The sequence below is a fragment of the Clinocottus analis genome, unplaced genomic scaffold (genome assembly GCF_023055335.1).
Source record: "Clinocottus analis isolate CAN_PGR_092001 unplaced genomic scaffold, fCliAna1.0.p SCAF_31, whole genome shotgun sequence".
NCBI lineage: Eukaryota > Metazoa > Chordata > Actinopteri > Perciformes > Cottidae > Clinocottus > Clinocottus analis.
In genome coordinates this window covers 1,679,159-1,692,970 of record NW_027176054.1, presented here as the reverse complement: position 1 = coordinate 1,692,970, position 13,812 = coordinate 1,679,159, and the positions used below count along the sequence as shown (strand labels likewise).

Below are 13,812 nucleotides of genomic sequence, written 5' to 3'. Positions count from 1 at the left end.
ATATATATATATATATATACATATACATATACACACATATACATATATATATACATACATATATATACATACATATATATACATATATATACATATATATACATACATATATATACATATACATATATACATATACATATATATACATATACATATATATATATACATACATATACATCACTTTAGGTATGTGTGTGTGTGTGTGTGTATATATATATATGTACGTATATATATATATATATATATACATATATACATATATATATATACATATATACATATATATATATACATATATACATATATACACATACATACATATATATACACATATATACATACATACATATACATACATACATATATACATACATATACATACATATATACATACATATACATATATATACATACATATACATACATATATATATACAGACATATACATATATATACATACATATACATACATATACATATACATACATATACATATATATATATATATACATATACATACATATATATATATATATATATACATATACATACATATATATATATATATATATATACATATACATACATATATATATATATATATATATATATATATATATATATATATATATATATATATATATATATATATATATATATATATACATACATATATATATATATATATATATATATATATATATATATATATATATATATATATATATATATATATATATATACTTATTTCTTACTTATGTATATATCTGTTACCCCTGTTCCTGTTATTATTTTTTTATTTTTTTTATTTTATCATCTGTGTGTTTAGCTTAGCTTATGGCATTGGGATGCTGCTAGTATGACAAAAAAATTTCTCCTTGGAGATTAATAAAGTACTTTTCATTCATTTCATTTATTCATTAGGTCCAATGACCCCACTTTGTCCATTTAGGTCAATGGGCCCCATTAGGTATAATGACCCCAATGGGTCCATTTAGGTCAATGGGCCCCATTAGGTCCAATGACCCGACAGGGTGCATTTTGGTCAATGGGCCCCATTAGGTCCAATGACCCGACAGGGTGCATTTTGGTCAATGGGCCCCATTAGGTCCAATGACCCGACAGGGTGCATTTTGGTCAATGGGCCCCATTAGGTCCAATGACCCGACAGGGTGCATTTTGGTCAATGGGCCCCATTAGGTCCAATGACCCCACTTTGTCCATTTAGGTCAATGGGCCCCATTAGGTCCACTAGCCCCACATGTTGGTTAACTCCCTCTGTTACTATACCAAAGCTACTACTGGCGGTCAAAAGACGTGTTCTCACACACGTTCAGTGTTTTTTACATTTGAAAGAGATCCAGGATGTCTTTCTCTGTCACTTCCAGTGTTATGTTCCCAACCCACAGGGAGCGACAGCTCCTGGAAGACAGGGAAGAAGGGAAGTCAGAAAAGGAGAAGATGGTTGATGTTTACATTATATTATCAGGTTGTGTTTTAAATGTGTGTCACACGCAGTGGGCGTTGTGTTTATGCTGTACTGAGACACAGTGAGTGTTGTGCAATGACACATACCCACTCTGGTCCTGCTTCAGGGCTGGAAGAGCAGAGGAGACAGGAAGCGCAGAGGAGACAAGAAGGAGACGAAAACAACACAAACATCATCATCATCATCATCATCATCATCATCATCAATGTAAAGCGATTAACCACTGAGGTCTGTAAAGTACTCATCGACTCTGGCTCCAGTTTGCAGCTGAAAATGATGCTTATTGATTTGACGTTACAGTGCATGTGTGTGTTTGTTTGTGTGTGAATGTGTGTATTTGTGAGTCTGCCTGTCTGAATGTGTGTATTTTTGAGTCTGTCTGTCTGTGAATGTGTGTATGTGTGTGTGTGTCTGTCTGTGAATGTGTGTATGCGTGTGTCTGTCTGTGAATGTGTTTCTGTATTTGTGTATGTGTGTCTTTATGTGTGTGTATATGTGTCTTTATGTGTGTGTATGTATGTCTGTATTTGTGTGTTTGTGTACGTGTGTTTCAGCTTCAAACTAGAGCTCAGCTTGCTGTTCAAGCATCATTTACATCCAATACACTGATTATATTTGACAGTGAACAACACACTTCTGTGCTCCTTTTCTTTGGAGCATGTCATTCACGATGTTCCAGATCTACTTCACGTCTTCCTGTACGTGTGTGTAAAATGTCTCGTGTCGTTGTGTTCGGGTGACCGCTGCCCCGTGTGGACACAAAGCGGCGCTGCGGGCCGAGCTCTTACTTTGGGCCTCGGGTGAGGCGGCGGCGGCCTGCACGGTGGTGAACTTCTGCAGCAGCGCTTTGCTCTGCTCCTCCTGGAAGCCTAGCTCCTGCAGGTGATGTTAACATGTTGATGTTGTGTTCTTCAATCAACTACAACCACAAATAAACCCACAAAATATTGAGCCTGCGGATCTGCTCACCGTGAGCTGCAGCACGCGGCAGGAGAGCAGCTCGCTGGCTGCTTCCTTACAGTTCTCATCCAAACGCAACACCTGCTGCATGGCGGCCTCGGCCTCACTGAACCGCTGGAACACACACACACATAGACAGACACACACACACACACACATATACACATACAGACACACACACACAGACACATACAAACATACACACACAGATACATGCACATTCACACAAACACATAGACAGAAGACACACACACACACATATACAGACACACACAGGCAGACACACACATAGATACATGCACAGACACGCACACACACAAAAACACACACAACCAGACAGACAGACACACACACAAACACACACAGACAGACACACATTCACAGAGACAGAGACACACACACACACACACACACACACACACACACACAAACACCATAGTTTTAATACTTTCTATCATTTGTGTGTATAAACAGAATAAACAACATAATGTATATTGTAAGTCCGGGTGTATAAAATGAATAAACACCATAATGGATATTGTGCGGGTGTTGAATCTCTGTTGTCGTACAGCAGGCGCTGACCTTTAACCCCATCAGGGCACAGCCCTTACGGAAGTGACCCTTCGGCCAATCGGGAGCCAGCTGGATGGACCTGTGAGCGTCTGCGAGGGCGGGCGAGTACTGCTCCAGACACCAGTAGCAGCAGGAACGGTTCCCATAGAACCTGTCGAGGTTTACAACCAGATGCATGTGAGGAAGACGAGGGAGGAAGAAGATGAGGGGGAGGGGTAGTTCACCTGTGGTCCTTGGGGTCGCAGTCGATGGCTCCTGTGAACACGTCCACCGCCTGGCTGTACTGGCCCTGCCCGAACAGCTGCATGCCCCGCACTGGAGGAAGCACACTATGAAGTCTAGTGACGGCGTTCTGTGAACTGTTGTGTACTACTAAAAATGTTTGATGAATTTTACAAAATAAAAGTTTTTGGATGAAATTTGACAAAATAAAAGCTTTTTGATGAATTTTTCAAAATAAATGTTTTTTTTTAAATGAAATTTACTAAATAAACATTTTTTATCAATTTTAAAAAATAAAAGTGTTTGGATTAATTTTACAATTTTTTTGATGAATTTTACAAAATAAAGGTTTTGGATGAAATTTGACAAAATAAAAGCTTTTTGATGAATTTCTCAAAATAAATGTTTTTTTTATGAAATTTACTAAATAAACGTTTTTGATCAATTTTAAAAAATAAAAGTGTTTTAATTAATTTTACAATTTTTTGTCTATGAATTTGACGAAAAACATTTTTTGACGAATTTTAAAAAATACAATATTTAGGAGAATTAGACAAACACATTTTTTTGATGATTTTGACAAAATAAAAGTGTTTTGACAAATTTGACAAAATACATTTCTTTTGATAAATTTGACAAAATAAAAGTGTTTTGATGAATTTGACAAAATAAATGTTTTTGGATGTACTTTTCCAAAACAAAAGTTTTTTGATGAATTTTACAAAACAAAAGTTTTTTTGAAAGATTTGACAAAATAATTTTGATGAATTTTACAAAACAAAAGTTTTTTGACAAATTTGACAAAATACCTTTTTTTGATGAATTTGACAAAATAAAAGTGTTTTCATGAATTTGACAAAATAAAATTGTTTTGATGAATTTTACAAAATAAAAGTTGTTGGATGTATTTTACAAAACAAAACTTTTTTTGAAAAATTTGACAAAATACATTTGTTTGATGAATTTTACAAAATAAAGGTTTTTTGATGAATTTTTCAAAACAGTTTTTTTTAAATACATTTTACAAAATAAAAGTTTTTCTGATGAATTGGACACACTACAATATTTAGGACGATTTTACAAAATAAAGGTTTTGGATGTATTCTACAAAATAAAAGTTTTTTGATGCACTCTGAGTCTCCGGGACACAAGAAACAACAAAAACATCTTCTGCAAGAGCTTTTTAATGAAAAGCCTCGTAACAAGAAACACAGAAAGCAACGAGCCATATCGCGACCCTGAACGCATCGTCTGTGTATTATGTGTATTGATAAAACAACGTGCAAGAGATTCACCTGTCAGGGACTCGCCCCTCCTCTTCATTTCCTCTGTGCTCTCCACCTGCAATCACATCACTTCTCTTGGCATCGGGTCAAAAATACCTTGTATGCCATTTCAGACTATCTTCATATGAATAAATGATCATCTTCACAGAGCATAGTTTGTGTGTGTGTGTGTACCTGGTTGCTCTGGGCCTCGTTCTCCTTGTTTTCTCTGGAGATCTGCGTCACTCTGGTTTTCAGGGCTTTGAGGCTTTTGTTGTGGCTGGCGGCATTGGCCACGAACGCACTGCTGACGTCCCACACTGGCTCCTGAAACACAGCCGGACACACACACACACACACACACACACACACACACACACACACACACACACACACACACACACACACACACACACACACACACACACGCACGCACGCACATCAAATGTTCTCTTCCTTGGAGCACACATAGTACGTGGCTGGCTCTCTAGCTGTGCATTTATTTCATGGCACCACACCCGCGATCAAGTCTGTCAATTTGCCGAAGCAATTATATTTTATGAGGATCCTTTGACGAGCTCCATGGCGAGCGGCAAGGGGATGTTCACGAGGGACCTTTTTAGTCGCCGCCAAATCCCTTCGTTTCAGTGCTTATCTTATTTTGAAAGGTACTGAGCAATGTGCCGAGTGTGCCAGCCCGGTGTTTCTTTTCTTTGTTTCTTTCCTATGTTTCTTTTCAACTTTTCTTTATTACGTTTCTTTACTACATATTTTTTTTCCTGCTTTTTTTTCCTACCTTGTTTCTCTCTTACGTTGTTTCCTATGTTTCAACCCACCTCCTCTGAGCTCCCACGTGGCTGCAGCACGTTGCTTTTGTTCCGCGGCATCGCGGCGGCGGGCAGCGGTTCCGGGTTGCTTCTGTTTCTAAGACGAACGGCAGTCCATTTCTCCTCTTCCTCCTCCTCCTCTTCCTCACTGTCACTCTCTGACACCGCTTCGGTCGCTTCCTCTTCCTGTTGACGGTACAAAAGCATTGTTTTTCCAGAAAAAGAGGCTTTTTAACGCAGGTATTAAAAGTATTAACGATCATGTCTGGCAACGCATTTCATAATATATAACACGGAGTCCTAACAGGGAGTCTTCGTCACAAGGCAGATTGTTTAAGTCATTAAATAATAACCTCTTGTTGGACATATAGTCTTTGATTGCATGTACCTTTTCTTCTCCTGTAAAAGTTTTCAGCAATATAATAATGTGAATTTAGCGCATGCTTTTTTAACTTAAAGTAGCCGTAAGCTAATATGTCATACATATGGACATGAAGATGAACATACAAACTCCTCCAGACTCAGAAAACAGACCATTTTTCTTTCTTTCTATTTAATCCTTCACCTGCTCCGAAGCGTCCTCCATCCTCTCCATTTTCTTCCGTTCTTTCTGCCTCTGAAAAGGAGTGTTGCACATGGCATGCGGGTTGTTTTGCACAAAAAAACAGTAAAAATTTTTTTAAAAAAACCTGAGAACAGCTGTGAGGAGAGTCAATGGGTGACATAAGTAAACAAAGGCTTGGCGATGAATGTGGGACACAGATTCACGGTTTCACCGAGGAATCACGAACAGCAAAGACATGAAGTGATTCTGTATTTATCATTTAAAAAAAAAATGTTTTAAATGCTTTGCATGGTTAGCTGTCTAGCTAGCTGTTTAGCTAAATGGCTAGTTAGCTAAACAGCTAGCTAGACAGACTAATGAACAGGTGGCAAAAGAACAAAAAGTCTTGAACCGCGTCTGTGCTAGTTCACATTACAGTAGGACCACATTTTCTTTTTCGCTAGCTACCTAGCTAAAACGGAGAGCCGTTCAGACCGTTAGCTTAGCTAGCTAACTAACGGTCTGAACGGCTCTGCGTTATATTTACGTTTTTTTTAAATGCAATTTAATCTCAAGGCGTCCCCGTCACTCACTCTCTTCTTGGCTCTCCTCCTCGCGGCGCGCCTCCTCGTCCTCTCCTCCTCACCTTCTTCCTCTTCCTCCTCTTCCTCACCCTCCTCCCCGCTCAGCGCCGGCTGCTGCTGACAGAAACGCACACTCATCACTTCTACTACAACACAAAGCGCCTTGACTTCAGAATTACTGCTGATTTTGTTCGAATATCACCGATCACTAAGAAAACTGTGATCTATGTTTTCGCGGTTAGCTCGTGGTACATTTAGTGTAACGCTCCTATTGTTGTACACACAAGTACAACTGAGTGCTTCAGTCCACCTGAGATGAGCTTTGGTCTTGTCTCCGGTCCGAAAGGTCCGGAGCTCCATTCTGAACCTCCATCTCCTGCTCACATGCTCCTCCTAAACACACAAATACACAATATATGTTTCAGACATTTTTGTTAATGCATCTCTAAGAGAGAGAGAGAGAGAGAGAGAGAGAGAGAGAGAGAGAGAGAGAGAGAGAGAGAGATGACAGACACGTCTGATGCAAATGTCCCCAGGTGATCTGGTGGCAGCTCCTGATCGGAGCAGAGGAACGAGTGAAGCGTCTCACGTGTTTGTGGTTTTAAAGAATAAAAAAAAAATTAAACGTTTCTCTTCATGAGCAACTACACCTTCTGTCTGATTTTACTTAACACATGATCTCAATGAAACAAGGAGGAGGAGGAGGAGGAAGCTACAGGTGTGCAGAGGTTTTACATTATCATTCCATTTGTGTTTTCCGCGACAGTATAATACTTTAGAGGCTGTCAAAGACGCTCGCAAGACCTATTTTAAAACTTCTTATATATATATATACACACACACATATATATATACACACACACACGCACATACAAATACATTATACATACATACATTATACATTACAAAAAATTAAGGGTAAAAAATAAATAATTTAAAACAAAATAAAGTGTTTAGATATACATTTATATAAAATAGCTATAACTTTTATCATTACATATTTTATGTAAACCTTAAATTATAAAATAGCTGTAACTTTCAATTATTAAAAGAATTTTTTTTTACAAAAATATTATTTTTATTATTAAATGTAAAATCCTTTTTTTTTTTTTTTTTTTACAAAAATATACATTTTAATTATAAAATATGTGTAACTGTGATTGTGTTCAGGCCAGCAGAGAAGGCTTAGCTGATACCATGGCCATATTATGTCAAAGTGTTGAAATAAATGTGAAATATAAGTAGTAACGCGTGACACCTTTTGTTGCATTAAATCATACGAGGATGTTGATATTAAATAGACGTACCGGACCAGTCAGGTTCTCATCCGGTGAATGAAAAGTGAACTATCTGCAGGTTATGAACTGAAATGTAAAGACCCAGCAGCAGACAGGATGTTGTTGTTCTTAATATTCCAACTGATGAAATACTTCTGCTTGGACCACGCCCATCTTCAAGCTCATCCTTTATGTCCACTCCCAGCGACAGACAGAGACGTTTGATCAGCTGGCAAACAGAACCGCTTCTGTGTTAGTTCCCAGTAGGTGTGTCCAGGTCATAATGACTCACACACACACACACACACACACACACACACACACACACACACACACACACACACACACACACACACACACACACACACACACACTTCATACAGACTAATGAACAGGTGGCAACAGAACAAAAAGTCCTGAACCGCGTCTGTGGTAGTTCACACAACAGTACGACCACATTTTCCTTTTAGCTAGCTAGCTAGCAGGCCGGAGTCAGGCGACACGCTGCTGTCTAACGGGATCCACTGAGGGTCCCGCTTGGCGACACGAGAGCGCCTCAGGGCGGCCATGCAGATGTCCACACGCAGCGCAAAAAGGCATTCGCGTGCATTTAATGGCTAAAATGTGAATAAAGCTCTGCATCTGACCTTGCAGGAAAGAGGATGAATATCATCTGCTTTATCTCAATGAAACTATGAAGGGGTGGAAGGGAGGCAGAGCTCCACTGTCACTGTTTGATAAGAAAAGCACCACAACTCTGGTTCTCAAGGCGCTCGGTGCCGCGCGGCCTTGACCGTTACCTCCCCTCTTTTATCACAAACTCACACACACACACACACACACACACACACACACACACACACACACACACACACACACACACACGGCTCTTCTCAACACCAGCGTTCGCCTTGAGTAAAAGAACCCAGAATGCAAATCAGCAGCCAAAGACTTCAAACGTTGGGTCACAGAGAAGAACTACAGGTAGAACTGCAGGTAGGACAACAGGAAAAACTACAGGAAGAACTACGGGAAGAACTACAGGTAGGACTACGAGTAGGACTACAGGAAGAACTACAGGAAGAACTACAGAAAGAACTACAGGTAGGACTACGAGTAGGACTACAGGAAGAACTACAGGAAGAACTACAGGTAGGACTACGAGTAGGGCTACGGGAAGAACTACAGGAAGAACTACGGGAAGAACTACAAAAAAGAACTACAAAAAGAACTACAGAAAGAACTACGGGAAGAACTACAGGTGCTACCTTCGGGTCTGGTAACTTCGGCGGGTGCAATGAGCAATGTCGCTCAAAAGAGTTGCTGTTGCGTCACATTTTCATACCGTTTTCTAGATGTTTACCAGAATAAAAGGGTTGACGTTTTTTTAAAAGAACGATAGAACAAATGAGTCTGCGCCGCGAGAAATGCGTCAACGTGCTAATGAACACACGAACCACAAAAGGCTCGTCGGGCGTTCGAGCAAAATACAAATAGGACCGAAGCGTCGAGCTCGTGGTCCACGTCGCTCGTTTGATGAATCAGTTCGAGGAACATGAAAGTCGTCGCTCATGAGAGTCTGTGCTGAACAACACTAAATCATCTGCTCCTCTGGCCTACGCACCGCACACTTGTAATGATAAAATATGTTATAATAATAATGTATAATACTATAACTTGTATTTTAATGTTTCTAACGGTTTTTAACTTGAGAAGAATACAGAAGGACATTCCTTAATCTGTGTATATGTTACATTTGAGCCTGCAAGAGCAAAGACCAGATCACACCACCATGAGATGTAAACATGCAGAGGTGGATAATGTACACAGATATCATGAATGTATACATGACTTTGTTGGCTCTCTGCCTGCTTTAAAAAAGTTACGTCTTCTTTCGAAGATGCTACTTGCTTCATTGATTCCTTATTAAGTAATGATATGAGACCTATGCATGACTTTTGTGGTGAAACCTATATACTAATGTATTCACTCCTTCTCTTCACTTCTGCTGTGGTATGCGATCAGGCCTTGGGGCTTCTTCCCTGTGGTCATCAGTGGCCAATGGGAGAGATGCTTAATTTCCTATAAAATACCGTGTGTAACATGTTAACGTTGAAGACTTTTTCGCAGGGCACTGGATTTGTGTCTGTGAAGCTTTGTTTCCTTTTAAGTCCAAATAAACGAAGAGACATATGCTGATCCGTCTAGAACTCTGCTCATTTTCATATTGATTGAGAACTTAAACTCTACTCCTGAACCACAAAGACATTTTCCACAACACACTGTTGACACACACACACACACACACACACACACACACAAAATATGCAGGGCAAAACCAACGCTCTCTTTCTCTGACTCACAACATTCTTCACACAAGACAAACAATGATGTGCACATACCTGTGTCACACATACCCAACACCTGTGTTAAAGACATCTTTGTCACTGTGTTGTTGTTGTTTACTGGAGGAGGAAAGTGAGCGGCGGCTGTTAGCGCTGCGGGAAAAAAAAAAGCAAGTTGGTCGACCTTGAGTCAAGATTATTCAGAAACTAACGCGGCAATGTATCAAACACGCCTTTCATAACTTATTTATCTCGTTTGAAACCGTGAAGAACGACTTTAAAGTCAGGAGATGTGGCTGAAAGTCCTGCAAGAAGATAGTATGTCGACCTTGAGCGAAGATTATTGTGTCAACTGAAACCAGCGAGATGAAAACGACACGTTTTAGTGTTAAAGGCTTTTTTTTAACAAAGTAAATTAACAAAGATGAAGTTGAAAGCACCGGAAAAAGTACTTTCATTATTAACTTTCCTGCTCAGCAAACACCGATAACTAACTTTATTCCCCCAAACGTTTGAGAGCATTGAGCACATCGTCGTAAAAAAAAATAGAGAGATAGCAGCGGCGCTATCTGGCTACAGCAAGGAGCTAGCAGCAGCGCCAGCTGGCTACAGCAAGGAGCTAGTGTGGAGATAGCAGCAGTGCTAGCTGGCTACAGCAAGGAGCTAGTGTGGAGATAGCAGCAGTGCTAGCTGGCTACAAGGCCAGGATTTCCCTTCAGGAAATTGTTTTGTATTTGGCAGCCCAAACAACCCCCACAGTCATTCAATAAAAATAAAAAAGACCTTCACTGGGTCACATAGCATCTCCTTCTTCGCCCCCTATGATTATTGCTGTGTACAAAATTGACTTTGGGTTCGGCCGAAAGGCATCAACAAAGCTTTATTTATCTACTTTTTGCCGCATGAATGACGACTCGTCATCAATCAGATGTGACCATTCGAGAGCTGCAGCTGCGGTCGGACCAGTTTCCTTACATTGCTGTCGGGCGACGACAACTCATTTGCTAGTCAAATACTTTCGAAGGGATTTGTGACGAGCTGCGAGTCTAAAGGCCCCAACGCAAAAGAAACACATCTAAAAATAAGCCCAATGAAACGGCTAAAATATGCAAAGCGACGTGTGTAATCGTCAAGTGAGTGTCCCCTCCGTGGTTGGTAGACATAGAGAGGGGGTTACCATGGATCAGCGATATAGTTACGCAAGATGGCTGCTTGGGGTTCTCGAAGACCCAGCTTCCAAATCACCAGACGAAACTTAGTGTTGTTGAGCAAATGCAAAGTTGGTCGTGTGGCTGAACATCTAGCATTTTGACTCCACCGGTTTGCCAATTTTGCCGCCGACCATCATGGATTACGGCCGCCACCAATTTGGATTACGGATGACGCCATCTTGGCTTTTTTTGCAACCGATGAACGGAAATTAACATATTTAGACTGAGGAGGAGAAAATGTGAAAAATATGAACAATATTGGAGGGCTAATAGAAAGAGACGCCGTATGTGGCTCTGGTAGACCTGTCAATCACTCTGTAGCCCCGCCCCTAGAGCATCAACTGCATTATGATCTGTTTGACTCTAACAGACCATAATGTACTAAATGAACATCATGCTGTATAGAAGAAGACTAGAAACTAGAGATTGAGACAAACTCATGTTTACAATGTTTACTGAGGGAATACATCAAGAGAGAAGTAGAGTCACTTATATAGACTTCTATACAACCAGAGGAGTCGCCCCCTGGTGGTCAGGAGAGAGAATGCAGCTTTAACACATGAAGCATAGACTTCTATACAACCAGAGGAGTCGCCCCCTGGTGGTCAGGAGAGAGAATGCAGATTTAACACATGAAGAATAGACTTCTATACAACCAGAGGAGTCGCCCCCTGGTGGTCAGGAGAGAGAATGCAGCTTTAACACATGAAGCATAGACTTCTATACAACCAGAGGAGTCGCCCCCTGGTGGTCAGGAGAGAGAATGCATTTTAGACGTCCTCTCAGCCCTGTTGCGTAACAGGTGAACCTGTTTGGCTTCTGTTCCTCCCTGAGAACGCAGTGACTTCAAGTAAACCTACATTTCCCATCATCCCACCGGTAAATATCAGAGAAGGCGTTGAGGACGAGGGTGTAAAGGAGAGTTTAATGGGTGCATGGACATGCTGTTCTTTCAAGGGAAGAGCGTAATCGAGTTTGGTGCCACACAAACAGCTGGGGCAGTGGAACAACAACTGCTGTACACATATATATTTAATATATAACATGTATATCTGAAGACATATATGTATACAAATATGTATATAAACCTATATTATATTTAGAATGTATAATAAAAAAAATAGATATAGATATTTCTCTAAAACCTTGCTCGAGTACGCTCAGCGCTACAGCTCTGGTAACATTAATGTCTACACACCCTTCCATTGTGAGACACTGCGTGTTGCACTTAACTGTGGTTTTTACACAAAGCTGTCACTGTCACACACACACACACACACACACACACACACACACACACACACACACACACACACACACACACACACACACACACACTGCCTCTGCAGCAAGAACAAAAAAAAAAGAAGTCTTGTATTAAACCAGAAGTAGCTTTTCTCTGTCCTGACAATAAGGTACATATTTTTTTTAAATTAAGTAAAACGATTGAAAATTTCCTCTTTTCAAGTCTCAAAATATCATTCAATAATATTAATATATCAACAAAAAAAAAAGTTTTTAAAAAGTCTAACGTTGTTTCGAGGCTGTGGTGTGACGTCACAGCTCCAGTTAAGCGGAACAACCTGTGGCACCAAGTTCTCCCTCACGCCCCGAAGCCCCCCGCCGCTGTACGGCGGTTACTCACCGCCTCCCAAGCCCAGCAGCCGGCAGATGTCTCTGGTGAACTTCATCCCTGTTTCCCGTCCCGCGTTACCGACACGCGCTCCAAAATCTGTCCGCTGACACCTCGCCGGTACCGGACGGTTCATGAGGACTCTCCGCCTCCTCCGCCCGCAGCAGCAGTTCACCGCCGTCAAGCAAGCAGGCTCTTAAAACAGAAACGACTTCCGGTAGTTTTCTTTTGACAATAAGACAATGACGGGCAGAATTTGAAGGCCACTTCCGGTCACAGACCTTCAAAATAAAAACACAAAAGGCTTTATATCGCACTTCTTAATTTGGTGTGAATCTGGAGCTTTAGTCCTGTTGCTTTATCTTTAAATGTTTTTACCTGTGTTATGAGATTTCTGTGTGTCTTGTGACTTGTGGCTTCCCTTGGAAAAGAGCTCATATATATATATATACACACACACACGATATATTGATCCCATTGTTGACCTCGTCCTCTTCCTTTTGCATCTCAGGTGGAGGAGAGAGTTTCTCCAACTCCACGACAAACCAAGCAAGCTTTTAATGACCTCTGCTGGTGACGAGGAGGAACTGCAACAACGTGGACACACACGCACGCACGCGCGCCGCACACACACACCTACACACTCTCCATCACTTTGTTATGGTCAGTCACAGAAGATAGTCAATAACACATTATACTTACAACATTAAGAATCTTATACAACATGCATTATTACGTTACAATTTCATGTCCGATTGTATTTGTATTTTGTAACTTAAATATATATATATATATATATATATATATATATATATATATATATATATATATATATATATATATATATATATATATATATATATACCTTCTTTGTATTGCTAT

At 40.1% G+C, this 13,812-nt stretch overlaps 1 protein-coding gene across 5 annotated transcripts in view; it reads right to left on the bottom strand.

Annotated features, from left to right (window-relative positions):
* LOC137798664 (tetratricopeptide repeat protein 31-like) overlaps positions 1-13,479 on the bottom strand; it is a 17,264-nt gene extending 3,785 nt beyond the window's left edge. The window contains exons 1-13 of one of the 5 annotated variants that reach the window (XM_068595561.1): positions 12,943-13,476; positions 6,775-6,857; positions 6,474-6,581; positions 5,902-5,952; positions 5,346-5,522; positions 4,705-4,836; positions 4,540-4,585; positions 3,247-3,337; positions 3,032-3,173; positions 2,459-2,563; positions 2,278-2,365; positions 1,576-1,597; positions 1,348-1,422 (exon numbers count right to left, since the gene is read on the bottom strand). In XM_068595561.1, coding sequence (XP_068451662.1) covers positions 1,348-1,422; positions 1,576-1,597; positions 2,278-2,365; positions 2,459-2,563; positions 3,032-3,173; positions 3,247-3,337; positions 4,540-4,585; positions 4,705-4,836; positions 5,346-5,522; positions 5,902-5,952; positions 6,474-6,581; positions 6,775-6,857; positions 12,943-13,066 — 1,244 coding nt within the window. In that variant the 5' untranslated portion in view covers positions 13,067-13,476. Of the gene's footprint in view, positions 1-1,347; positions 1,423-1,575; positions 1,598-2,277; positions 2,366-2,458; positions 2,564-3,031; positions 3,174-3,246; positions 3,338-4,539; positions 4,586-4,704; positions 4,837-5,345; positions 5,523-5,901; positions 5,953-6,473; positions 6,582-6,774; positions 6,858-12,942 lie in introns of all 5 variants that reach the window. The other 4 variants (XM_068595563.1, XM_068595562.1, XM_068595564.1 and 1 more) reach the window with 4 other exon arrangements.
* Positions 13,480-13,812: the final 333 nt, after the last annotated feature.